Below are 27,511 nucleotides of genomic sequence, written 5' to 3' on the forward strand. Positions count from 1 at the left end.
AGCTGGTGGGGAGCTAGTTAGCAGCCGGAGCTCCCTCCTCTTCCTCCGTCCTCTCCTCCTCCTCCTCCTCCGTCCTCCTCCGCCTCTGACAGCCCGGCGGATCCGCGGATGCCCCCGCGTCTCGATGCGTGTGCTGCGGCAGAAACGGCGCGGTGCTGGGCCGGTAGCGATGTAGTGTTGTGAGTGGTCCACGTGTAGCCGCCGCTAGCCCTAGTTCTCCCCGGGTTGGACGGAGCTCTGTCCCGCAGCGGGAGGATGCTGAGGCTGTTCGGAGCCCTGGTGGTCCTCGGACTGGCCCTGGCCAGCCTCGCCTCCTGGCTGCTGGACCGCTACGACACGGCGTGGCACCCCAAGCGCAGCGTCCCGCCGGGGGGGGATGGAGACGCTCCTTTCCCCGGAGACACGCTCGACAACATGTTCTGGTTTATACAGGTGGGTCTCCCTCTGGTTCATTCATCTGGATTATTTATTACTGGGAATCAATAAGGGGCTGTTTTAATGAGAAAATCTATAGGTATATGGGAGATTGATTTGTGTCTGTGTGAATGATTGACAGAAAAGAGGTCACAGACCTCATAAATGTGTTACACACACTTTGCCCTCTTCTGATGTACAGCTGTCACTTCTGGCGTGTTTACCCACAGACATGGGTGCAGATCCCGGGGGGGGACGGGGGGGACATGCCCCCCCATATTTCTGAAAAACATGAAATAAAAATACCCTAAATCATTCAAAATTGAACAAATGTATTTTCAGACTTAAAGGTTGAATATGTAGAATATTTATTAAAAATATATTTCTAAAAAAACAATACATCCACGGTGCGTTTTGAGGTGTACAGAATGAAAGCAATGGGTCCTTTTTTTTTTTTTTTAGAACTGTTTACCACCATAACTGTGTTAAAACATGATCAATTAGTTTTAGTGATGCACCGAAACGAAAATTTGTGGCCGCAACCGAAACCGAAAATAATAATAAACACTTGGCCGAATATCGAACAATACAGAATATGGTTCTTCAGCAGTTTTTCATTTATTTTGCCAATTTTTTCACCATTGCATGAATCAAATACATTTGATTTAGGCATGCTTTTCAAAAAAAAAAATCTTTTACAAAATTACAAGGTAGAAAATATTTATTGAACATAAAAAACTGAACATTTTTAAATTTCCCAGCATTATGTTGTTTTGGTTCCACCTCCTGGTGAATGTTGGGTAAAATTCTCATGTGGTTACTTTTTGGTTGGCCAACGATTTATGTTTGTGGTGCGCAACCTGTACGGGAGCGGCCAGTCTATGTCCTTATATTACAACGCCGTTATTAATTGTTCGTTTTTTTTCCTACTTATTCCACCGAACACCGAAAGTGTTTTTTTGCCATTTTCGGCCGAACAATTTCGGTTACCGAACAATCGGTGCATCACTAATTAGTTTAAACAACTTGTTTAGGGCTCCATATTTCATCCATATATCAATTGATCGTGCATAAAGTAGTCCCATAGGATAAAAGGAAGATGGTGAGAAGAATTTGAGATGAGTAGACACTACATGCCCAAAACCCTTAAAATTATGATTTACAAATATAACAGTTAAGTAAGCAGTGACACACACTGTTGGCTGTTTAGGACAAATAAACAAGAAAGGTAACAATAAATGATTCCCTGTGCAGTATTTTTTGGCGAGCCTTTACCAATTTATGGCATGGTATGAGTTGCATATTGGCAAAAAATAAAAAATTTAAATCACGTTGGTGTACCCCCCCCAATCCTGACATCGGATCTGCACCCCTGTTTAGAATCGATTATCAAGATTTGATTTGATTCGATTCCGATATTGATTTGGGTTAGTGTGATTAAAGCGGTTTTTTGAGCTGTTGCATGAATTATATGACTGTGTAATTATGGAACATATTAATACTAGTATTATATTGAGATTCAACAGCAAGTATTGGCAGCTAATGATGCTGTAAGGACCAATCAGCTCCCAGAATGCTGATAGAACTGCTTTCAGAAACATCGTGTGGGTCAGAGTTACCAAACAGACCCAGGGCAGCAAACAGAGGCCGTATGAAATCAGTTTTATTTTTTCCCACATTCTGTTTGAATTTTTTCCATTTTCTGTCTATTTTTTTTTTTTTTTGAGAATTTGTTTTTTTAGCATTTTATGCAAATGAAACCCCAAGACGGTATATAAAGTATTGAAATATAAACAATTTATGCAATTATAACTGAAAACTTTAATGTTTTCATACCTTTAGACATATTTAAAGGCAAAAACATGGCACCAGTTATTCTTGTGTACAACAAAACATAAAAATACCAAAAGTTGTAATTTAGTGATGAAAAAAAAATCGATCTTTAGACATACGAATCTTAGGAATTAATGAGAATCGATTCAGAATCGGAAAATCAATTTTTTTTCAACACAGGCCTACATAGAATAGGATAGAATAAGCTTTATTTGCCAAGTTTGAACATGCCAGACAGGGAATTTTTTTTTTCGCTCATTGAACCCAGATTTAAATAGTTACAAACAGTAAAAGAGAAATGGCTCTTATTAACATATATACAATTTAAAAGTGAAAGGTGCAGCAGTATGAGGTAGTCATGGTTATTGAAAGATGCATTGTTAGAGCATATGATTGTAGTTATTATTATATTTTTTTAATTCTCTTTTTATTATGGTTTTTATGATTCACATGTACCTCATCTTGACAATTCACAATTGTCATACATTCACCTCAAAAATTGAGTCACAGTAGTATATCTTTAGATTATACAAATAATACAAAGATGAAAAGGTCCTTCCACCATATTATAAGAAATAAAAACTAAATAAGAACTAAACTCCCTTGAACAGGGATGCTGGGGTTCACCTTTATCCTGCTACCAAACCTTTACAAGAGCAAAACAAAAGGGGAGAGAAGGACGTAAAACCAAGCTTTAGCATTAGATAAAAGATGGTTGTTCCGGTGTGACATACATAATCCATCTATCCCATCTTTCCAAAAACACTCCTTGTTGCACTCTTATGGCAAAGGTAATTCTTTCCATCTTGAAAATATCATAAATGATGTCTATCCACTCATCCACCGTAGGTTTTTCTGGTTTTAACCACTTCCTCGTAATGGCCTTTCTACAGGCCGCACTTAGAATCTGAAATAAATATTTGTCCCCAGATTGTGGTTATTATTATTATTATTATTATTATTATTATTATTATTATTATTGTTGCACAGTGATTGATTACTCTATGAGTGATGAGAGTTCATCAGAGCAACCGTTTGGGGGAAGAAACTGTCTCTGAGTCTGGAGGTTTTGCTGTACAGTGACACCAGAGTTCAACCAGACTGTCCTGGGTGTGAGGGGTCTGCAGATCCAAGGTCAGATCCATCTGCAGATCCCAGACCTTTGTTTTGATCCCCTCCTTGTGTGTGATTGAAGGTGTCCGACATCCACATCAGTCGGTTCCACGACCCGAGGCGTATTCCAGACTTCGAGAGGTTCTGCACCAACACCGTGGAGGTGATCAGTCCGGCTCTGGTGCTGGCAACAGGTAGATCAAACACAAGTCAGTGGGAGAAGTAAGGCAAGGCAAGGCACATGTATTTGTATAGTGCAATTCAAAGTGCTTTACAATTACATTAAAATTATAAATAGAAAATACATTTCAAAGAAAAAGAAAGGAAAAAAAAAAGCATTGGATGAAAATAAAATACCAATTGCTTTTAAAATCATTAAAAGGACATACAGTGCCAAAGATTAAAATTTAACATGTATTATCATATTCACAGGAGAAGAGAAGTGTTTTTAACCTTGATTTTAAAATGTTCACAGTTGGGGCTGATTTCAGTTCAGCTGGTTGCTTATTCCAGTTGTTGCAGCATAACGGCTAAAAGCTGTTTCACCATGTCTGGTTTGAGTTCTGGGCTCCACTAAGTCAGTAGATCTGAGAGCTCTACTGGGTTTATATTCTCCTAACATGTCATTCATATAGTCTGGACCTAAACCAGTTAGTGATTTGTAGACCAGTAGCAACTTTAAAATCTATTCTATAGCTGACTGGGAGCCGGTGTAAAGACGTTGGAACTGGAGCAATGTGCTCTGATCTCTTAGTTCTGGTTAAAACTGGAGCTGCAGAGTTCTGGATGAGCTGCAGTTGTCGAGTAAAGCATGAACAGATGTGCGTTAAACCACCTTGACGTTTGTGTGGCAGGGGACCTGACGGATGCTAAAACGGAGAGTAAAGTGGGCTCCCTCCAGCACGAGGTGGAGTGGCAGGCCTACCACAACGTCCTGAAGAGGTCCCGCGTGATGGAGCGCACCAAGTGGATCGACATCCGTGGGAACCATGGTAATTAACCGCCTCTCTCTCCCCGCTCTCTGCAACGACGAGGCATCTTAATGTTCATCTGAATCGATGGTGCAGTTGAGAGTTTCACAGGAAGTGTCCCTCCTCCTCAGCCTGCTGCACGTGTAACACGATATCTTTCCTTTGTAACGACGTCCACGGTTTCTCTGATTTGAACTATTCTGCTGTTATCACTCACAGCTGTTGATAAATGCCTTATCTTTTTTTGATTTTTGTCTACTTAAATATAAGATTTGGTCTTATATAATCCTATAAAATAGATAAAGAACAGTTTTGTTTTTTGTTTTTTTTGACAGATGCTTTCAACATAATGTCACTGGACAGCGTCAACAATTATTACAGGTCAGTATATGATCAATATAGCTGTCGATTGTTGACCTACCCTGCACGTCTCACAGTAGTGTCTCCTCCCCTCTGAAAGACGAGTATCAACGAGCCAATCCCATTTCAGCTTCCCGAGGACAAAAACAGGAGCAGCATCTCTTTGAACAGACTTCTCCTTTATGGTCCCGTTAATATTGATCCACCGTCCGCCTCCAATTCTCTTAATGCTGCAGTTATCTTCTGCGAGACGAGGCCCGTCTCCCCATGCGGGGCTAATTTATTTATTCCAAATGGATTAAATTATCTCGGAGCCGCTGGCTCCGCACCAGAACAGTGTGCGGCGTCTAGTTCCTCACGACGACTCTTCCTGTTTTCCTCCCAGGAAATACTCAGCCAATCAGAAAGTGGGCTCTTTCCACCATGTCCACAAAACTCCCTTCGGCAACTACTCCTTCGTGTGCGTGGACGCCACGCTCACGCCGGGACCCAAGAGACCGTACAACTTCTTTGGTATCCTCAACCAGGTACGTCCAGGAGCCGTTTTTATCTGATGGTATGTGATGCTAGCAGGTAACCTGGCGATGGTAAGGAGTGCCGCCTACTAGGAATGGGCGATATTTTACCGTTCACGATAAACCGTCAAAAAAATTCCCCATGATAAGAATTTGTCATCTCACGGTAAAAACGATATATTCACGTTGATGATGTTTTTGTGTAAAGCTGATTTATGGTTCTGCGTTAAATCCATGGAAGGAAGGAAGGAAGGAAGGAAGGAAGGAAGGAAGGAAGGAAGGAAGGAAGGAAGGAAGGAAGGAAGGAAGGAAGGAAGGAAGGAAGGAAGGAAGGAAGGAAGGAAGGAAGGAAGGAAGGAAGGAAGGAAGGAAGGAAGGAAGGAAGGAAGGAAGGAAGGAAGGAAGGAAGGAAGGAAGGAAGGAAGGAAGGAAGGAAGGAAGGAAGGAAGGAAGGAAGGAAGGAAGGAAGGAGCCTAAAAAGAAAGAAATGAGCCTAAAAAGAAAGAAATGAGCCTAAAAAGAAAGAAATGAGCCTAAAAAGAAAGAAATGAGCCTAAAAAGAAAGAAATGAGCCTAAAAAGAAAGAAATGAGCCTAAAAAGAAAGAAATGAGCCTAGAAAGAAAGAAATGAGCCTAGAAAGAAAGAAATGAGCCTAAAAAGAAGGAAATGAGCCTAGAAAGAAAGAAAGAAGGAAATGAGCCTAGAAAGAAAGAAAGAAGGAAATGAGCCTAGAAAGAAAGAAAGAAGGAAATGAGCCTAGAAAGAAAGAAGGAAATGAGCCTAGAAAGAAAGAAAGAAAGAAAAATTCCCGTTGATGACTTTTTTGTATTGGTATTTTTTTTATCGTTATCGGGATAAATGCCAGAAATTATCGTGATAAATTTTTTAGTCCATACCGCCCATCCCTACCGCCTACGTTCAGACTGGAACCCCAAGGATTATGGAATAAAATGAGGCATTGTTTTAATTAATTTGTCTTATGTGTGGCCCCTTTAGTCCCCTTTAACTGGGGGAAAATGGCCCCGTGAGGCAAAACTGTTGCCCACCGTAGACATTAAAGCCAATAAACTGCTCCGTGTAGCATCATTTCCTGCTATTGCAGAAGCATAGCTGTCTAAATAAGATAAAGACAACTTTTCTCTGTCATCTGAGTCTTGGATTTTGACACAATGAGGTTTATGCAACATGAAATCACTTCCTAAAAATAACTTGGCATATGATTTGACAAAAACCTGTCTCTTAGATGTGCATATTGACAAAAGTGCCAGCTCGACTTGCAAACTAAGAACAAAACGGATCATTGGATTTAGTTATTCCGTCTCTGAAGGACCTGTTGATTGTTTCCTGTAGTTTGAGTGTTTTCCTGCTCTTTGTGACAGACGCAGATGGACTTGCTGGACACGTTCAGAGCTGAGAGTCTGAAGAGCAACCAGTCGGTCTGGTTCGGCCACTACACCACCTCCACCATCGTCTCGCCCTCTCCGGGAGTGAGGGACATGATGAGGTAAGACGACTCTGGATGTCAAACTGGTTTATAGAGGCTGGATGACTGAAGGCGTGTTTTTAGTGTAAATATGCAGAACCGTCCTTTTGACCCGCGGCTGTTCTGGCGTCACCAGTACTCGAGTGGTAAAAAAAAAATCAGGGTGGATGGTGGATTTTATCATATGGGGACAGATAATTTGTGCTGATTACAAATAATATAATATATTACAAATAATAGCACTGACCAAAACACCTGCAGAAATACTGCAGGAATGACATAGCAGCTTTAAATATCCACTGGGCTTACATCAAATACATCAAAACACAACAATAAAAAACAGTTTTCTGAACTTATCAATATGCCTCTGTCCTTCACAGGATAAGTAAAATGGATCACTGCAAAAACTCAAAATCTTAACAAGAAAATTTGTCTCATTTCTAGTTAAAATGTCTCATTTTAGTAAAAAAAAATCTCTTTACACTTAAAACAAGACTCATCACTGGAAAAAACAACAATTTTCACCTGTTTCAAGTAGATTTTCAATTGAAATGAGTAGAAACATCTGCCAGTGGAACAAGATTTCTTTGCTTGTAATAAGAAGATAAATCCAACTGGCAGATTTTCCTACTTATTTCAAGTGAAAATGTACTTGAAACAGGTGAAAATTGTCAAATAAGTTATTTTTCTGGTGTTATTTTTCTGGTGATGACTAAATGTTGAAATAGCAGTAAAACCACATTCATTGATGAAATGACATAAGGGATGGAAAGGGGGGATGGCAGTTTTACAGGGGGGGTGATTTTGACCGTTTTTATTTCAGGGGGGATGCCATCCCCCTCATCCCCCTCATCCCCACTCAACTCGAGTACTGGGCGTCACCGTTGTGTAATAATGAGGGGAGCGGTTCATTTGTATCGGCACTGATGCTGGTACGTTGGTCTTTTAGATCTGCAGTGGCGTATCTGTGTGGCCACCTTCACACGCTGGGCGGCCTGATGCCCGTCCTGCACAGCCGCCATCCTCAGGGCTCCTTAGAGCTGGAGCTGGGCGACTGGATGGACAACCGCAGGTGGGAGGTCACAACACACCCGCCTTTCCTTTCCCTTAGTGAATACTTCTTACGTGCTGGCGTTCTCCCCCCCCACCACCAGGTACAGGGTCCTGGCCTTCGACCACGACCTGCTGAGTTTCTCTGACCTGCGCTTCGAGCAGTGGCCTGCGGTGCTCATCACAAACCCCAAAGATGCGCAGTACCTGCACCCGGGGGTGGAGCCGCTGGGCCGAATACAGAGATCCACACACGTCAGGTGGCTGTTTTTTTCCCCTTTTCAGTATAACCACTTTAAAATGGAATCCATGTTTGTTTAAAAAGTCTTTTTAAGGTTCTTTTGCCCTCTAAAACCATTTCTTTATTATATTCCCACAAAAATAAGACTGGATCACTTCCAATTAACTGACAGCTTTCCTTCATCTTGCATGTTTTGCATCTTTGGCTTTTGATAGACACGTCAAGCGTTTATCTAGTTCACAAGCGGAAACAGGTGCTGAGGGTCCGTGCACTCCTGTGCATGAACTGAGAGATGACACTTGACAAGCAAGGAAAGCTGTGTTTAAAGTGAAACGTGTGTCTCACGTCCTCCTTTTTGGATCAATTATTTGTAAATCTGGATCAGGGCCTAAATCTTATGAATTTAGGTTGAAGCTTTGAGAAGACATGGACCTCCGTGGTTACCAATCCTCCAAGTGACCTTTTTTTAAGCGTGTGTGAACAAACCTTTACAAAAAGCTGCATAAAGCTCTTTTTTTGTTCTTTGTTATTCTGCTGAGTAGGAATTGGAGGATCAATCAATCAACGTTATTTCTGTAGCACTTATCACAGATAAAAATCTGTGCTTAACAAGTGCTTAACAATAAAAAGTGGAGCAGGATAACAGAAGAAGTATAAAACAAACAGGGTGGAACATAAAAAGGACGTCTTTTACTGGGATCTTGGGACAGATAATAAGTTTTGTTCTGATGACCCGAGTGAGCCAGCCGGGGCATAAACGGTTAAAAGATCACAAATATATTTTGGGGCTTGGCCATGAAAAGCTCTAAAAGTCAGAATTTTAAAATCAATTGGTTGCTTTGCTGGCAGCCGATGTGAAGAAGATAAACCGGGGTGATGTGGTTCCATCTGCGAGCGCCAGGTAAGAGCCTGGCTGCAGCTTTCTGGATAACCTGCAGTCTCTTTAGAGAACGCTTGTTAAAGCAGCTAAAGAGAGAGTTCGAGGTTGTGGTCTGATTGTGTTTTCCAGCTAAAAACATCACAGTAATCTGATTGTCCACGTCCCTGTTTGTTTCGCATGTTTCGCTCCTGAGAGTCATTCAAAACTCACCTTTATGGTTTCTCTAGAACAGGCGTCAGATTGTGGTTTCTGTAGAAAGTTAGGTCGTAGCCCTGAAAAAACTTTGTGCTGCACTTCCAGTCCCCTTTTTTATTTAAGGGACTCCTAATATTAGCAAATAGGGCACTGCTGCAGCGTCCCGCATTATTGTGCTAATATAGATTGAACATCTTGTGACATTTTGTCTTTATTCCCTGAAGGATCTTGGCGTTTTCCGAGGCTCCGGTGACGGCGGTGCACGTGAGCATCGACGGGGAGCCCCTGGGGAAAGGCCGCTCCGCCGGCGGCCCCCTGTACGTGCTGCTGTGGGATCCGTCTCTCTACCTCACGGGGGTTCACACCATCACAGTCAAAGTGGAGGTCAGTGGGGGGGGGGCGCTTCATTGTCTTGAGTGCGTCCGCAACGGCTGCCGTCATTGATCCGTTGTGTGCATGTGGGTCAGGACTCGGCGGGCCGCTCGGCGGTGCGGGAGCAGCACTTTACCCTGGAGGGCGGCCTGACCCCCAGCTTCGGGTTCGCACCGTCCTTCATCCTCCTCACAGACCACTACGTCCTGGCAAGAGCTGCCTTCATCGTCACCATGTCGCTGAATGTCGGCGTGCTGCTCGCCTTCCGCTTCCTGAGCGTCCCCTCCGGCAGAGGTGAGCTCCTACCGCCAGTCTGATCATTACTAGGCCTGGGGATCGAGTCAAATGTCAAGAATCGGTTCGATTCTGATTTTTAGGATCCAGAATCGATTATCAAGATTTGATTCGATTCCGATTTTGATTTGGGTTAGTGTTATTAAAACTGTTTTTGAGCTGTTGCATGAATCATATGACTGTGTAATTATGCAACATATTAATACTGAGATTCAACAGCCAGTATTTGCAGCTAATGATGCTATAAGGACCAATCAGCTCCCAGAATGCTGATAGAACTGCTTTCAGAAACATCGTGTGGGGCAGAATTACCAAACAGACCCAGGGCAGCAAACAGAGGCCGGATGAAATCGGTTTTATTTTTTCCCACATTCGGTTTTAATCTTTTTACATTCTTGTACTATTTCGGTTTTTAATTTTTAGCATTTTATGCAAATGTAACCCCAAGACAGTATATAAAGTAATGAAATATAGACAATTTATGCAATTATAACTGAAGACTTTAATGTTTTCATACCTTTTTAAACATATTTAAAGGCAAAAACATGGCACTAGTTATGCTCTTGTCCAACAAAACATTCCTTTTTTGGGCATAAACAAAAAAAAAAAAAGTTGTAATGATGAAAAAAAAAAATCGATAATACAAATCGATTTTTAGGAATTAATATGAGAATCGATTTAAAATCGGAAAATCGATTTTTTTTTTTCAACTTTTTTTTCAACACAGGCCTAATCATTACATCACTATGTCATTTTCTTAAAAACTAATTCCTCTGTTGTCTTCTTTATTTCTTTTTGCAGGAGTCTCTTCTCAAGCGTGCGCATCAATCCATCTGGTCAGCAAAATGGACTCCTTTTACTATTCTCTGCTGCTATTCAACCTGTGTACAGCCTTAGGTGGGTCCGAGACGGCGATGTTGAACACTTTAAGGGAGCGTTGCGTCCTGCAGGACGGTGCAGCTTGTATGACGTCCTTAAATTTTTATTTCTGCTTGGCCTTGCGAGATTTTCCCATAATCCTGTGCATGTGTGCTGTGTTCCTGCAGGACCGTGGTTCATAGGGGACCTGATAGATGGCCACAGCGGTGCCTGCTTCGCCTTCGGGGTGTTCATTGATGGACATTTCCTGGAGGGGAGTCTCACGTACATTGTTGGAGTCATTCAAGTAAGGTTCTCTTCATCAAATCTGAAACATGTTGCAACAAACATTGTGGGGATCATTTAGAAAATCTTAAAAGGTAAATAAAAGTAATTCATTAAGTCAGAAATGGTACCCTCTTTTCCAGGCCTGTGTTTTTTGGGTAAAAACATATAAAGATCTGATCATATTGCGTCTTAATATGATGCAAACGGGAACATTTCTTTCACAGACAGACAGCGGAATGTAATTTAACGCAGTAGCACTCAGGCGGTCTGATCTGAAAACACCTAGAGAACATAAGAGGCTCTAACACAGCTACATGCTTCCAATCCTTGATGTACTGATCTTGTGCAGGTCTGCAGACCTCTATAAAAGCAGACTTTGCTTGTCTGCAGGCATTTACGTGTGTTAAAACACAATGCCAAGAGGGAAAGCGATGAGCAAGTCTTACAGAAGCAATTACCGTATTTTCTGGACTATAAGCCGCACCTGCATACCAGCCGCATCCGCTCTATTTAAAAAAAAAAGATATGCAAGCCGCAGATATTTATGTTGTTAGATTAGATATTTACTACATGTACAGAAGGATTTTGAACTGTAAATGATGTACATGTTTGTACCTAAATAGATCATTTCCTAACAGTGTCTTTTAACACGACAGCAACTTTGCAACTTTGCTTCTACCTACTTCTATCTGCTAAAGAAGAAGTAGCGTATTCTTCTTTGCATTTATTTTGTCTTAGTCTTGATTTTAATTCTGGTTAGAGCGCCCCGAGTGGTGGAAGAAAAATCCACAGAATAGCTGCACCTTTGTATAAGCTGCATGGTTGAAAACCTATGAAAAAAGTAGCGGCTTATAGTCCAGAAAATACGGTATTTATGTGCATCAGGTTAGATGATATAGAATGTTATAAAACCATTTTCAAATCAAAGTTCTATCATGAGTGAGATTATACAGGTGTGGAAAGAATTCAGGACAGTTGCCAGCCCTCCAAGGAGCGGCCATCCTTGCAAGGTTACCTTCAGGTCAGGACATTCAGTGCACAGAAAAATGAAACAAAACCCCAAAAATATCTAATACCAACCCTTAACTACAATTAAACTACTTTTTTTTTTCCATGTTTTTACACAAAAACGGGTAAAAGTGGGTGCTACCATATCTCCATGCCTGTGTGATAGTAGTGTATCATCTCTCAAGGACGTAATCGCATTAACTGAGCTCATTTCCACTCCGCCAGCTGCTCTTCTTCAACATGCCCCTCACCTCTTACCTTTGCTGGAGCCTCCATCAGCGTTGCCGGGGCAACACCCTGCGATCCCACTTCATGCGGCCGGGCCGCTGCTGGAGGCCCCTGGCGGTCCACCTGTCCATGCTGCTGCTGCTCACCTGGCAGGCTCACTCCTGCTACTTCCTGCTGGAGACCTACGGCCTCACGGCCTTCTTCCTGTCCCCCGTCCGCACGTGGGCGCTGGGGCTCGGCCTGCTACTGGTCTACCGCGCCTGGACGGGCCCCGCCCCTCCGCTCCGCGACAACAGCAAGAGCGCCTCTTCCTCTTGACAGTAATTGCACTGTACCACAACAACCCCCCCCCCACCCTCGAGCCTGACTCAGATAAGATCTTTTTGGTCTCTCTCTCCACGCTGAAAGCCTGTATTTTCCCGACACGGCAGCGCCTCCTCCTTTTTTCCGTCTCTTCTCTGTCCAAGGCTTCTTCGCAGCACATCAGTCACCATCCCATTTCTAATTAGTATTGTTTACTTAATATGCATGTTATTGTAAAGCACCGATGAGCACATTCTTTGCCCATTTTCATAGCAATGTGTACAGACTAGAGGGGAAAAAAAACAACAACTTTGGATGCATTAAGGGTAAAAAGGCAAGACTTGAGTACACTGCTGTGTGAGTTTACTGCATCAGAGCCCTTCCTGGGAGCATTGCCTCGGCCAAACGCCACTTCACAACTGCCAAAGGACGAATAAGAAAGATGTAACTTTGTTGTCTCCCTTCTGAAACCACTGTTTGTCCGTATACGACTGCTGGATGTGCCAAACTGATTTAACTCCTGACGCGAATCAGCTGGATGGGAAATCGGGTACACAGCGTTTTTATACCCCCCCTTCTAAGTTTATTTTATTTTATTTTATCATAACCTCCCACTGACTCACAGTTCACGATAGCTGGAAATGAAGCTGATAATCCAGACCGTAAACTATCATTCTCTTAATTTTTATTCTAGAAATAACAGCAGTAAATCGTGGGACCCCGATCCAGTGCCATGGGGGATCCCACAATCGAAATGTGTTTTTTTTACGTCTTTTAATTTAAACTAATTCCAATGCAAAAAACTGCCGCTGAAAACCCGACTCTCACGTTGGTGTGTTCATTTAAAAAAAACATGAAACCCTTAAAATGCTGGTTGTCACGGTAACGGTCGACCCGCTCGTGCTCCTCCACCCTCGTCTCCAGAAAGCAGCTGTTTGTTTCTCAGGAATGTAAGCACTTGAACAACGGACTGTTTTTATAAAAAAAGAAGTTCAGTGAACTAAACTCATGTGAAATGAAACGGGATGAGCCAGTACTACGCTGTTTTATTTCTTCATGCTGATTGTATTGTATGACTTCTTTTTGTTTTAGTAATCTGCACTGGAAGTGGGACGTATGTGGCCAGTTTAAGTTTGGAGGATTTAGGAGCATTTCCTGTTTTTAGGGAGTGAAGTCGATGTTAAGAATGTTGGCTCCTTTTTTGTGAAGATAAAAAAAAAAAAAAGTTTGCACTGTAATTCGAACCGTTCTAGTCCCAACCGGCTCGTTCCAACGAGTCGATGTCTACAACGCAGCATATAAACGAGTTTATGTGGATCAAGTCTTTGATCCATTGATTTTTCTTCTTTTTGAAATTATAGCCAGGATGATGACAGAATAATGAAGTGATAAAAGATTGTTTAATATCAGAAAAGCTGCTTGACACAGAGAAAATAACTTTACCCCCCCCCCCCAGACTAGCCACCTTTATTTGCTGTCAAGCGAACCATTATGACCCTGATTTATGATGTTTTCTTTTAATTCTCCAGCTGTGTAAAATGTCCACACGGAGGCAGAAAGGAGTGAAACGGGAAGTTAATGAGGTGACTGTTGCATCACCTCCACCTCAAAATAATGCATGATTTTCTTGTTTTCTTTTTTCTTTTAAAAACGCCATTAACCACAATCGTGTCTCATGAAGAAGATTTGGCGGTTGTGTGAAACTGTCAACCTGGAAGTGAGTATCCTGTACTGTACGCTGACATCTGTTCACACGCGTCATCGACTCCTGCCGCAGCAACCAGATGAGGGGGGGGTGGGGGTGGGGGCTACTGTAAGTGATGTGCTGGTGTTTTTGTGACTTAATCTTCACCCGTCCTCCCCCCCCAAACAGTGTTGCATTTAAACACCGAGACATGAAGGAGTAGATGATGATTTTACACCTGCCACATGTTTATTTCTTTTGTTTTTTGTGACAAATGACATTAGAACCAAGTGAAAACTTTATTTTGGTAATGGTTTATAGTGCTGTGAAATAAAAACAAAACAAACAAAAAAAAAACTAAACTCACTTCACTTGTGCCTTTTGTTAGTCTTTTTCTCACAACGTTACGCAGAATTGGACACGGAAAACTGCACGACGTGAGGAAGCACATGATATTTTTAGGAAGGTCAACCTCTCCCATTCAAAACCTTTTCCCTTGGTACATACTGTACTGAGCCAATCATATCAGGGTAAGGAAGAGCTTTGTGCAGCATAAGTAGCTTCCTCATCCACATTAACTTTCTCGTGATGCGCTGCCCCCGTGTGGTCAGACGTGGAAGTACTGCAGAGGCTCCAGTGAAACGAGCAAGCAGGGAGAAAACAAAAAAACAACCTAAAAACTACTCAAAGCTTTCACTGCCATTCTTGGCTTGTGTTTCTGGGTCAAACTAATCTCTAGTCCTTAAAGGTTCAAAAGCTTGAATCCTGACAGGTTGGATTCCTTCATAGTTGTACGTTTAGCAGAGTAAGCCTTAGTTAATAGCTTAAACTACTTTAATTAAAAGAGCACCACTATATTTATGACCTCATAATACTGTTTGACAGTATTATGTCTTTGACTCCTTTATTAGTGCCATTTGTCAATTTTTGGGCTCTTTTTAAAAGGTGACATCAGCTGATTTTTTTTCATCTTTTTTTTTTACTTCTAAAAGTAAAGTTAGATCTAAAGAGAGATTAAACTCCTGAGCTTTCTTAAATTTCTTTTTTTTTCCCTCTTGAACAGAATTTACTTCTAGTTCATGATGATGAAAAGGCATCAGCTGAGGAGAAGTGCATCATTTTAGTCATTAGTGTTATTGTGTTATTGGTGGTGACAGAAAAAGGCGAGCTGATTTCTTCAGTCTGATATCTTTACAACTTGCTTGCCGATGTTCCCCCCTCTCATCATCGAGCAAAATGCACCTGAAAGAAAACGAATAAAACACTGAACTCTGATCAAAGAAAACAAAAAAAAACTCGACAACTTGCACACTGAAGGAACATATTTAAATCAAAGCTTGCGCACCTCCCATGTTTTCTAAGCCGCTCACCACAGTTTCCAGTACCTGCAGAGAGGAAACTACATTACATTAATGTAAGGAAGGAAGACAGACTCTTGCATTCTGCAAGCGAACAGTTACCCGCACAGCCGACCACACGCCGTTTCCTCTTTACCTTGACTCGGGCTGATCTGACCCACCGGCTGAGCTCCAGGAGGGCTGCTTCTGCTTTGCTCATGTAGGCCAGCACCGTGAACCGCTCCCGGGTTATGCTCCTGCTCTGCAGGAACTCCTGCGTCTCCGCGCTCAAGGGCGGAGGATACGGCACGTCCTTGTTGTACTGGGAGATCTGCCCGCAGAGGATCACGTGGCCGCCGTCGTTCATCTGGGGGAGGAGGAGGACGCGGGTGCGTTCAAATGCTTTTCAGCCAAATGCAAAATAGAAAAAAGGAGTGGACACTAGGCCTGTGTTGACTAGATAGATTTTCCGATTCTAAATCGATTCTCATATTAATTCCAAAAAATTGATTTGTATGTCTAAAGATCAATTTTTTGGGGTATTTTTTTGTTTATGCCCAAAAAAGGAATGTTTTGTAGGACACGAGCATAACTAGTGCCATGTTTTTGCCTTTAAATATGTTTAAAGGTATGAAAACATTAAAGTTTTCAGTTATAATTGCATAAATTGTATATTTCTTTGCTTTATATACTGTCTCTGGGTTATATTTGCATAAAATGCTAAAAACCAAATTCTCATAAATGGGAAAAAATGAAACAGATTTCATCCGTCTCTGTTTGCTGCCCTGGATCTGTTTGGTAATTCTGACCCACACAATGTTTCTGAAAGCAGTTCTATCAGCATTGCTGTTGAATGTCAATATAATACTAGTATTAATATGTTGCGTAACTACAAAGTCAAATAATTCATGAAACAGCTGAAAAAACAGTTTTAATAACATTAACCAAAATCAATATCGGAATCGAATCGAATCAAATCTTGATAATCGATTCTGAATCTTAAGAATTGGAATCAAATCCATTCTTGACATTTGAATCGATGGCCAGCCCTAGTGGACACACACCTGTGCTATAACGGCGTCGCTGATGGGGCCTCCGACGTTGTCGAAGTACACGTCCACGCCGTCGGGGCAGCGCTCCCTGAGCCGTGCGGAGACGTCGTCCTGGCGGTAGTTGATGGCTGCAGAGAAGCCCAGGTCTTCCACTAAAGCTTTGCACTTCTCATCAGAACCGGAGATCCCAACCACCCTCACACACCCGTCCAGCCTGCCGATCTGCAACAACAAAGAGAAAAAAATCTTTGTGTCCAAACGCTCTAAACATCAAACACACTTAACTCACTTGGATCCTTTATGAGTTTTTCTGCAGAGTAAATCAGGACCGGACCATCATTTTAACAATGTTGCTTTGGTCCAAAAAAAGTTGAGACACCATGTAAAGTTTAAATTAAAACCAAATGCAATAATCTGACTGAAAACTATGAGGCGCCGTTTGTAAAGCTGCTCACGCTGAAAATAACAGCAGCATTGTCACATCAGTGTTTAAAAAGTCACTTTTTAGCACATTTACAACATTTTTACTTGAAATATATTAAATGGTTAAATCTTAAGTATCAAATGTTGCACCTGAATGTTAAATTTACATATTACATCTTAATCTAATATAACTGTTAAATCTAAACCTTTTGGGGGAACCTAAATAATTGTGTAATATGCAAATCCACACTGCTGGTGACTGGACTACCAAAATAAAAGCTTGAGGATGTCAAACTGTTTTTAAAAGAATAAAATAACAAATTTAAACCAACTTATCAGGGGAAATGAACACATGGAAGCACGTTATTATAATAACAAAATTATATTTATGTACTTTTTATTTGACATGTACTTTGAGTGTCCCTTTGACGGAGGGAATTATTCAATTTCCATATCAGCTAAATATTTAGTTCCACTTGAAATATTTAACACGAACTTCAGAAAACACCCAATACTAAACATAAATGTTTAAACTGAGGAAATGTACCATCGTAAAAGAATAAATAAATTAAATAAACTGAGTTCCTTGGCAGCAACAAAACGGTTTGGAAGAGGAACGTTGTCGGATACAGGATTTCATCTTCTCTAGAGCCCATTTGTAGTATTTTTTTCATTTCATTTTCTGCTAAGCTCTGCTTCGATGAAAGGTCTGAGTCTGGGTTGAAGCACCCAGACTCGTCCAATACAAACATCTGCTTCTGTGACAGATGCAGCATGTGGATGCAAAGATGCAAAACCTTCCTTGAAAAATATGTTGCCTGGATGGGAGAATATGTTGCTCTCAAACCCTGTATACTCCTTTCAACACTGATATTTCCTTCCCAGACCTACGAGCATCCTATTCCATAGATACTGCTGCAGCCTGAACTGATACACAACTGGATGATCCCTCTCCTCTTTCATCTTTACACACCGATTCTGTTGGTGCAGGAGTTCTCTCAGACACTTGGACTCCGCAGAAGACTCGGTGGACGGTGAGATCTATTTCCTGCTGTATTTACCTGTCCAGCGAGGGAGCCGCAGGCACCAGCTGCACCACTCACGACCATTGTCTGATTAGCGCCACTGGTAATGTGACCCTTCTCCCTGATGCCCAGCAGTGCAGTGAGGCCCGTTATACCAACGGCGCCTAAAAAGTGGGACAAGTGCCCGTCAACCAGCTGCGGGTCAACCTGCAAAAGACAAGGGGGAAGTTGAGGCTCGTATATGTATATGTATATGTAGTTTTTTATGCACGTCAGAGGAAGTACTGTACGAGGGTATCCACCTACGACGAGCTTTCCTGACACACATCGGTGAAGCATACCTTCTGCAGCCCGCCTCCTTTCATCACGGCGTGGGTCTGCCAGGGCCAGTTGAAGGACGTCACAACATCTCCCTCAGCGCACGCGCTGCAGCGGCTGGTCTCCACCACGCCAACGCCTCCGCCGTCCAGACACTCGGACAGCTGCCACGGAGTCAGGTAATCGGTGCCGGTGTCTTCGTTCATCCGGCATCTCTGACCGGAGAAAGATCAGCTCATGTTGATTTAGCTGAAATGTAGCTGAAAATGCATCATGTGACTGAAAGTTGGTGAATGCTGAATCCAGTTTATACCTCAGAAAAAAAATTAATCACATGCTGATATGGTAGAAAAAAAACAGGTAAACAGGTAAATGTAATACTTCCTTAGTGTTAGAATAGGATTGAAGATGGTAAAGTGAGCTGCTTGTCCTCAGCCTTTGATGTAATTATTATTATTAGGTGTGTAGCCCGTATAAAAGCAGATGTTTTTCCAATTAGCCTGTCCGAAGCATTCAGGTTTATGTTAACATAATGCCAAGAGGGAAAGACATAGGCAAAGTTCTGTCAGAGGTAAGTTTTAGCTGCACATCAATCTGGAAAAATTCTACAATGAAGTCAGAATGTGTAGTACAAGAAGACCAAAGAGATACATGAACACGTTAGGTGCTCAGGTCCGTCACGTCACATTCGTAAGAAGACTGAAAAAGCACAGGTTGTTAGGAAGTACAGGAGGAACTATTGTAGAACAATTGATCACATGCCCAGACTACATCTAGAACAATGTCCTATGGACAGATGAGACCAATTAAAAGGTGTAGGCTATATTGTAAATGTCATTGCCATGTTTGGCAAAAACCAAACATGGCATTTCAGGAGAAACCTTTCATCTCCACTGTCGAGCACTGTGGTGGATGGGTGCACCAGGCAGGACTAAGCTGGCCATAAACTCAGTGCTTCAGCTGATCTGAGGCTTTCTGGGAGTTTGTTCCAGACATGTGGAGCATAGAAGCTGAACGCAGCTTCTCCATGTCTGGTTCTGACTCTGGGAACTGATAAAAAACTGGATTCAGATGACCTGAGGGGTCTGGAAGGTTCATACTGGGTCAGGAGGTCCCTGATGTATGTTGGTCCTAGACCATTTAGTTTTATAGACCAGCACCAGGTCTGTGGCACATCCAGTCATTAATCTCCTCAATGCATTTACCAAGAGCCTGTACATGGCCTCGGTCTCTTGGCATTGTAATATATATATGTGTGTCATCTGCATAGCTATGGTAGTTTATTTTGTTCTTTATAATCTGTGCCAGTGGGAGCATGTAGATGTTAAACAGAAAAAGTCCCAGGATGGAACCTTGAGGAACTCCACATGTGATTCTGGTCTGCTCAGATGTAAAGTTACCTATTGACACAGAGTACTTCCTGTTCTCTAAGTACATTTTGAACCAGTTTAGTACAGGTCCAGAAAAACTCACCCAGTTCTCCAGTGGTTTGAGTAAAATATTGTGGTCAACTGTATCAAATGCAGCACAGAGATCCAGTAAAACTAGAACCGATGTTTCTACCATCTGTATTCACACATATGTTATTAAATGCTGTTTTGTGTTCAAAAGTAATTAAGCTGTTGAAAGACCGCTTTTTCAATGATCTTACTTAAAAATGGGAGATTTGAGATCTGTCTGTAGTTGTTCATTTGTGTCTTGTCAAGATTGTCATTTTTCAGCAGAGGTTTAATTACAGCTCTGGAAAAACACCTGAAAAGGACAAGTTCATGATCAGTAACAGGTCTGACAGCAAAACCTTTTTGCAGGACGTCTAAAGAGGAAGAGGAGGAATTCAGCTGACGTAAGATGTCCAGGTCTTTGCTGTTAATGGGATGAAACTGTCACCGGTTTTCGGTGGACATGGTACATATGTTGAACCTAACTAATTAACGGAACTGAAATCCTTCAAGTATCAAACACAAAATTTATGGGTGTTGTTTTGAATGAAGGTCTAAATTAGAATAATCATATTAATCAACTTTGCAAAAGATCAATGAAAATGCTTGGCATACTGAAAAAAGTTTGTCCCTTTATCCATCCCTCTGCTCAGTGCTCACTTGACTCTGTATAATAGTTTCCTATTTCCATATATTAATTACTGCAATATTGTCTGGTCTGCAATTTATCCAATTTTTCTACACAAATTACTGTTAATCCAAAAAAGATTCTTAAGAACGATCTCTTAGTCTGGTGGACACAAACCATCTGCAACTCTTTTTATGAAATATTCACTATTATCCATTCATAAACTAATTCATATCCAACTAGACATAGTGGCAATCTTCATTTACTCTTCTGTCGAACATCTGGTCATCAATTTAATATTACATTTAGATCCAAAACTCCGGAATGACTTGAATGTGTCGCTGAAGTCAACATTATCTTTTACCTCCTTCAGAAAGTTATTAAAAAAACATCGTATTCTGTCTTAACCTTCAATGTCTTTATCTTTAATGTAATCCAGACCTTGTATCCATGTTCTCTTTTACATTTATATTTACAATTTTTTAAATTGATTGTACATTATCTTTGTTATTTCATCACAGTTGTTGATGGGAGTGGAACTCTGTACACGCCCTCCGGACTTCGTTCCCTCCATGCACTGTTTAAAAAAAAATTGTGCTAAATAAATAAGTGAAATGAAATGAAACCTGCTGCTGATGTACCAACTGCTTGTGTAATATTTTGGATTTCATCTGTGAAGAATTTTGCGAAGTAATTGCAGGTCATGGAGGGATGAAGTTTTATTTGCCAGACACTGGAGGGTTCTAGAGGTAAATGTGCTGAACTCTGCCCAGCAGCTGCACCCTGCACAAAAGTGAGTCACCACAGTCCAACAATCTGAAGCACACCTGTAAACATACAGGACTGTCTCAGAAAATTAGAATATTGTGATAAAGTTCTTTATTTTCTGTAATGCAATTTAAAAAAACAAAAATGTCATACATTCTGGATTCATTACAAATCAACAGAAATATTGCAAGCCTTTTATTATTTCAATATTGCTGATTATGGCTTACAGTTTAAGATTAAGATTCCCAGAATATTCTAATTTTTTTAGATAGGATATTTGAGTTTTCTTAAGCTGTAAGCCATGATCAGCAATACTTAAAGAGCATATTGCAGGTTAGAGACCCCTGTGAATCAATGTGTAGGAAAATAATGTAGGAACTGAATTTTCATTGAAATACGCATAAATATATACTACAGTGACCTCCGGAGTTGTTTTTGTGAGAGTATTTTACTTCCGCATCTGAAAAAGTTGAACCGGAAGTGACGTCGCATTGGGGAGCGCGGTGAATTCAACAATAGGAAAAATAGTGGATCTTAATGTTAGTTGTGACACTGAAGAGGTTGTGAATGCGTATTCACACCAATATGACAGGCCACAGCCTTATAATTACGAAACCCGTTAGTCCCCCCACGTTCTTTTGATTGACAGCTGAAACTCGCTTTTTAAAAGGCTGATTTATGGGTCCGCGTTACACCAACGCAGACCCTACGGCGTAGGTTACGCGGCGACGCACAGAACGCTGCGTGCGCCACGTACCCTACACCGTAGGCTACGCCGTCGATTTTACGCGGAACCATAAATCCGCCTTTATTCACTGCAGCACCCGTGCTCCTGAAAGAAACTCCGAAAATAACTCCTTAAAAACGGGTGAGTACTTGTAATCTGTCTACGTTTGTACTTTCTAAACAGAAAACAGGCTTATTATCTTCTCTTTTTTCTGATTAAAAGCATCCGAAATAGCCGGGTATTTTTAAAACCGAATATTTCCCCGTATTTCCCCCCCTTCGTTTATAAAAAATGAGTATCCACATTACATCGTTGTTAAAAAAAAAAAAAAACTTCCACACATAAACGAAGATCTGCGTTTTCGACCACATTTATAAGCATTCCAAACCTGTAGATCATCTGGTCATCCGGCCTCCAGGCCGCCTCTGCGGTGCAGCTCCCTGGGAGCGGCGCCTCATTCTCGGGTAACGAGCTGGAGTCCCCCTGGTGTCCGCCGCGGAGCTGCCGCGTTAATCGACGCAGCCCAGTTGCAGCCCTGCTGCGCGTCGCCGCGTACCCTACGGCGTAGGCTCTGCGTCGGTGTAAAGGTGTCAAGAGCAGAGACCATTTATTTAATAAATAGCTTGGAGAACAGATGGTGGATCATCTGCAGTTCTGGATCGCACGTTAGACGTCAGACTCAGAGCAGATTTGTTGTTGTTTTGGAGCATAATGTGACGTTGGAAAACGCAGAACTGCTCTCTGTCTCTGTCTACACGCATGTACATAAACGGAGTTTTCAAAAATCTTCACTTTGCCCGGAGTTTTTTTAAACATTCGTTTATTTGCGTTTTCATGTGGATGACAGGTCCAAACGTAGGAAAATATCTTCGGTTTAGCAGATACCCGGCTACGTGTGGACGGGGTCTGGGCAGTCAGATGGGGCAGAGCTGTGGAGACGTCTCCCTGGTGTGACGTCATATGACGCGGTGTTCGAAAAAAAAAGCGTTTGTACGAGCTTGGCTAAAATCAGCCACTTTTTCCTCTGAATACGTGCCCTTATGTCTTGTAAAACATATTAAATCCTACATTAACTTCTCACATAGTCATTTTCACATAAGGTCAGGTATCATTTTTGAAAAAATTCTAACCTGCAATATGCTCTTTAAAGCGACACTACGTAACTTTTCCACCTTAATATCATATTTCCAGAGTCATTGTGATGGTACATCAACTTCCAACAGGTTTAATGACACCTCTGTCATGGTCTGGGGGGGTCTGTATCGCTTTCACTGGCACTATGTAACTTTGAGGAGCATGGTAGGAACCCTGCCACACTAAAAAACTACAAATTTTACGGCTTTTACTGCTTTACGGCACATACGTCACTTCCCCCTCCTTCCTGATTCGTAGTCGAGACGAAAATGGGCGGGGCTTGGAGCGCAGAGCTGAGGAGAACTCGTGGTGAGAGAAACGTGGAGTTGTTATCATGGCTGAAGCAGCGAAGAATCCGAAGAGAATAAAAGTTATATCGCAGGAGGCGAAAAAAAGAAAGCGGGAGAGTAACAAACTAAATGCCCGGACGAGAATCAACATTGGCCCGGCGTTCACTCGCTGGCGTGAGATGAAAGACGAGGAGGGATGTCCGACCGATGGGGATTTAGCCCTGTTATTGTTGGACTAGTAAGTACATTTATATCATCTATATACACTTCTTTTGAGTTTGTAATGTGTCTTGTATTATCACTGAGGCCATCTAGTCCTCCGTTTATGTTCATAAACCCAGTAGAGGTCGGAATTATCAAGCTGGTAGCTATTTATTGCTGACATGGTAATTTTCAAAAGCAAATGTTAGGATTATCAGTCGTAAACGATGACTGCAAACCGCAAATATAAATGTTTTAGGTTCTGTTTTCACTCAGTTCATACATGGTTTCTAATTGTGCAGATGAAGTGGCATGCTGTCATTCATCATGTTCGCAACCACCACACATGGGCAACTGGAGCCTGTGAGCATGAACCACTGGATGATGACGCCCAGGAAAAACAAGGTAATTCCAATCTATTTTTATGAGGAGTGTATGTTGCTTTGAATGGACTTTTGTCCATCTCACAATGAGATGTGTCATTACAGGTTCAGCAGCTCATCAAGCCCTTGTAGCCGTCGTCTTGGACAAGAGATGGTTGAAGGATGTAAAGAAGTTCATCACCTTCAGGTATGCACTTTTGTCAACACCTATGTCAGTGTTTTACAAAAACAATTACCGGTATCCTGAAACTACTACAGCTGGTGTAAGTGTTGCTACTGTAGCAAATGTCAATATCTATGTAAACAATGGGACTCTGCAGGTCTGTATATACAGATATTTATACACTGATGGTAAAAGCAACACATTTGTAGATATAGTAAAATATAGCCAGAAAAATGAAATATATAGGCAAAGTATACACTTCCAGATAAAAAGAATACAATATAAACACCATATAAGCATATAAAAGAAATCTACTTTGTTGGAATTATATTAAAATAATAACAAGGGTAGTAAAAGAAACTTTATATGGTGTTTATAATGTGTCATTTTATCTTGTGAGTGTATAAATATATACATTTCTCTATTTTTTCTATAGCTATAAATTAATTGCTTTTACTGTCTGCGTAATTACAGTGACTTCAACAAAGAAAAAAATTCAAACTTGTGATCAACAAAATATGTTGAATGATTTATATGTCAGTAATTATCAGAAAGACATAATGTTTTTGTATCTTTATTCTCACACTCTGCAGGACTACATCAGATCTGGAAAACTTCCAGAATCACATGCAGGGAAGGTTCTCCTAAACTCCAGCAGTGAATCGCACGCGGACTCTCCCAGCACGAAACAAGGACGGACACAAGATGCTACTGCTACTATAGTCATTGTATTTATTTACAGTAACTTCTTACACTGTTTCATAGTTCAGTTTTTATTATCAGTTCATTATTTTTAGTTTATTTTTCTACTACTCTATTTACACTTGTTTACTTTATTCACAGTAATTTATCCTGTCATACAGTTGTTCATTACTGCTACTGTGATACAGATTACTTATTGTTTATAATAAGTATGTATGGGATAACTGCTGTCACTATGCAAATGACAAAGTTCAAGAATTTTTCTATTTTCTGAAAGGTGCGTAAATAAAAGTCTGTCTTGTTTTGCACAAATGTCTTTATTTTAAACACACAAAAACAACTGTACAGGAAAAAATGGAACAAAAAAAAAAACAATAGCAAAATATTTGCAGTAATCCTCATAAAGGTTCCATTCTACAGAAGACGGCGAGCCCTGAAACCAGTGTACTGTCCCATTGGGTCCGGAAAGATGTCTCTTATTTTCCAAACATCATGCTGCCAGAGCACAAACTGGCGATATGCTGCATGTTGGTTCTGTCTTTGTGGGGGTTCAAACTCTGATGATGCAGAGGTAAAGGTGTTCTCAGGAACAGCAGATTCCTGATAAAACAAGAGACAGAATTGTTATGATACAAATGTAAATGTAGAGTTCTATGATCAATAAGAATCAAAATTAGAATGTTTTCACATATTCACATTCACATATTTGTCTTGGGTTTTGGTAATTCTAAAATTACTGACAATATCAACAACAGACACAGAAAAATAATAGTGATCATAAAAATGTGTAATTCGCAATGAGGAAGCTTTATAAAATAATACAATTGAATATAATTACAGCACTAGAGGAAATAATGCAATGCAAAGAAAATGTATAGAACATTTCTAGTATTTTTCCTGAGAACTGTAATATTGTGCAGGGCTGATCTGCAAAATATAAGGAATGGGCATTCAGTTATTCACAGGTTATAAAGTATTTTTTCATTTTGTCAGTAAGTATGTTGGACTACTAATTTATGACGAAGTCTCTCTAAAAAACGTGACAGGAAAAAGGTGCAGAGCGTATGAGTTTGTAGGGCGCATTATCTCGCTGAAACAACTTAATAAAACCAAGTTGAACTTAGTGTTTTTCAACATCGTCATATTATATTGTTTAACCAAAAATAGATACATTACCTCTTCGCTATCCATCCTGCAAACGACCGCTGAAAACAGAAAAGTAGTTTTGAAAGTCCGTCCCGTCTTCTCTCATCAAAACAAAGGCACGCAACAGGGACGGGGGTTTTCCGGCAGTACGCGCTGGTGCTCATGGGAAATGGAGTGTTCTTTCTGGTAAAGCACTACCGATTTTTGTCCAAAGGAGGCGCCAAACTCAACAAAGCTGAAAGTTACGTTGTGCTGCTTTAAATAATAAAAGGCTTGCAATATTTCAGTTGATTTGTAATGAATCCAGAATGTATGACATTTTTGTTTTTGTAATTGCATTACAGAAAATCACAATATTCTAATTTTCTGAGACAGTCTGTACATCAGAATGCCTGAAAAAGCCCAGACCACAATTCAGCCGAAATAGTACTGCACACCCTTAAATGGAACTTTGCATGAGTGAACATTCAAAAAAGTCAGTGAACTGTATCATTGCTGTAAAGGAGAATGAGCCAATTTTCTGCACAATAACTTGAGAGGCTGAAAAACTCTGGGAAACTACTTTCTAGAGTTACGCAGCTAAAGCTTGATTTAAAAGCCATTGAATCGTAGGGGTACTTAGTATTGCCCACTTCATTTTAATTATTTTATTAACATTGCACAGTGAGAAAAAAAAAAATGGTAAAATAGTATTAACCATGCCTACTGTGAATACATCAATACCATGTAAGGGTCGACTGAGAGGTAAAGCGTCCGAACGAGAACGTCCCCGTCTTTCAGGTCAGGTGTTAAAGTCACTTCTTCCAGGCGGAAGTTTTCAGGAACTGGCTCCCCATTTGTACCTGTTTGTGAAAATGAGAAGTTTCAGCGACAAGCACCCACACATCAGAAGTAAAACTGCAGCATGGGAAGTTGTTAATGTTTCTATGACAAACGTTGCCTACCTGGTCGCGAGCTGAGAACGATTCTCTTCACCTGCATCTCTGCAAAGTAAGGCGAACCCTGGAGTTGCGTTTGTGCTGGATAGCCAGACCTGGCAACAAATGCAGAGTTTCAGCGTGACTTCTAGTAGGTGAAAGGGGGCTTTAATGTTTAGCAGTAAATGGCAACGTAAAAAAAAAATAGCCAAATGCTCACAAAAAGTTATTCTTAACGCTGCGTTTACGCTTCCAAGTGGTTTATTTTTTGCATGCTTTCACAGAGAAAGCAGACTGCAACTAACTGACCTACGGTGTTTAGCGAGCGAAGCAAGATGAGTCCCTCCTACCAGTTTCCTCCTTCGCTTTACTGCTGACTTTCTGGCTAAAGGCAAAGCAAACGTCTCGTGTTTGAAATTTTATTTTGCATTTGCTAATAATTAAAACTAAAAGTAAGAAAATGTCGAATTTGAGTGAGTATATCAACTTAGTCATTATGTTTGAAAAGTATTTCCAGCAAAACCGTTTTTCATCGACATGCCCGTTCAAGCGCGGGTCCTCATCTTGTCGTCGCTTGGTCTTGGATGTACCGTTGAGCCATTTAGGAAACTAGGTTACGATTAGAAACGGTATGCGTCCTTACCAACTCTTTTGCATTTTATTTAACTGTGCGGCTAATTAACATGTGGATTTCACTACATTTTCTTTTTGTGCCATCAGTCTGCTCATGTCAGATGTTATAAGCTGCGCAGAGTCCCGTTGCAGCG

The 27,511-nt window shown here is 41.0% G+C and overlaps 2 protein-coding genes across 4 annotated transcripts; one reads left to right on the forward strand and one right to left on the reverse strand.

Moving 5' to 3' along the window:
- Positions 1–14,453, forward strand: tmem62 (transmembrane protein 62). The gene is made up of 13 exons (XM_061743213.1): positions 1–432; positions 3,443–3,554; positions 4,215–4,352; positions 4,667–4,712; positions 5,077–5,218; positions 6,587–6,711; positions 7,640–7,762; positions 7,845–8,000; positions 9,281–9,440; positions 9,524–9,722; positions 10,524–10,619; positions 10,769–10,887; positions 12,102–14,453. The coding sequence occupies exons 1-13, from the start codon at positions 256–258 to the stop codon at positions 12,420–12,422; spliced, it is 1,914 nt and encodes a 637-aa protein (XP_061599197.1). The 5' UTR covers positions 1–255; the 3' UTR covers positions 12,423–14,453.
- ptgr2 (prostaglandin reductase 2) lies at positions 13,723–27,434 on the reverse strand. 3 transcript variants are annotated; one of them, XM_061743214.1, is made up of 10 exons: positions 27,268–27,434; positions 27,054–27,129; positions 26,772–26,860; positions 26,551–26,669; positions 18,270–18,461; positions 17,965–18,135; positions 16,493–16,702; positions 15,586–15,795; positions 15,437–15,476; positions 13,723–15,333 (listed from the first exon to the last, which is right to left on the reverse strand). In XM_061743214.1, exons 1-10 carry the CDS (start codon positions 27,281–27,283, stop codon positions 15,269–15,271), a joined length of 1,188 nt encoding a protein of 395 aa, XP_061599198.1. In that variant the 5' UTR covers positions 27,284–27,434; the 3' UTR covers positions 13,723–15,268. The 3 variants fall into 3 exon arrangements, with proteins under 3 accessions (XP_061599198.1, XP_061599199.1, XP_061599200.1); XM_061743215.1 differs by lacking the exon at positions 27,054–27,129 and having other exon boundaries at positions 27,388–27,434; XM_061743216.1 differs by having other exon boundaries at positions 26,965–27,434.
- Positions 27,435–27,511: the final 77 nt, after the last annotated feature.

Source organism: Cololabis saira, chromosome 16, assembly GCF_033807715.1.
Source record: "Cololabis saira isolate AMF1-May2022 chromosome 16, fColSai1.1, whole genome shotgun sequence".
Taxonomy (NCBI): domain Eukaryota; kingdom Metazoa; phylum Chordata; class Actinopteri; order Beloniformes; family Belonidae; genus Cololabis; species Cololabis saira.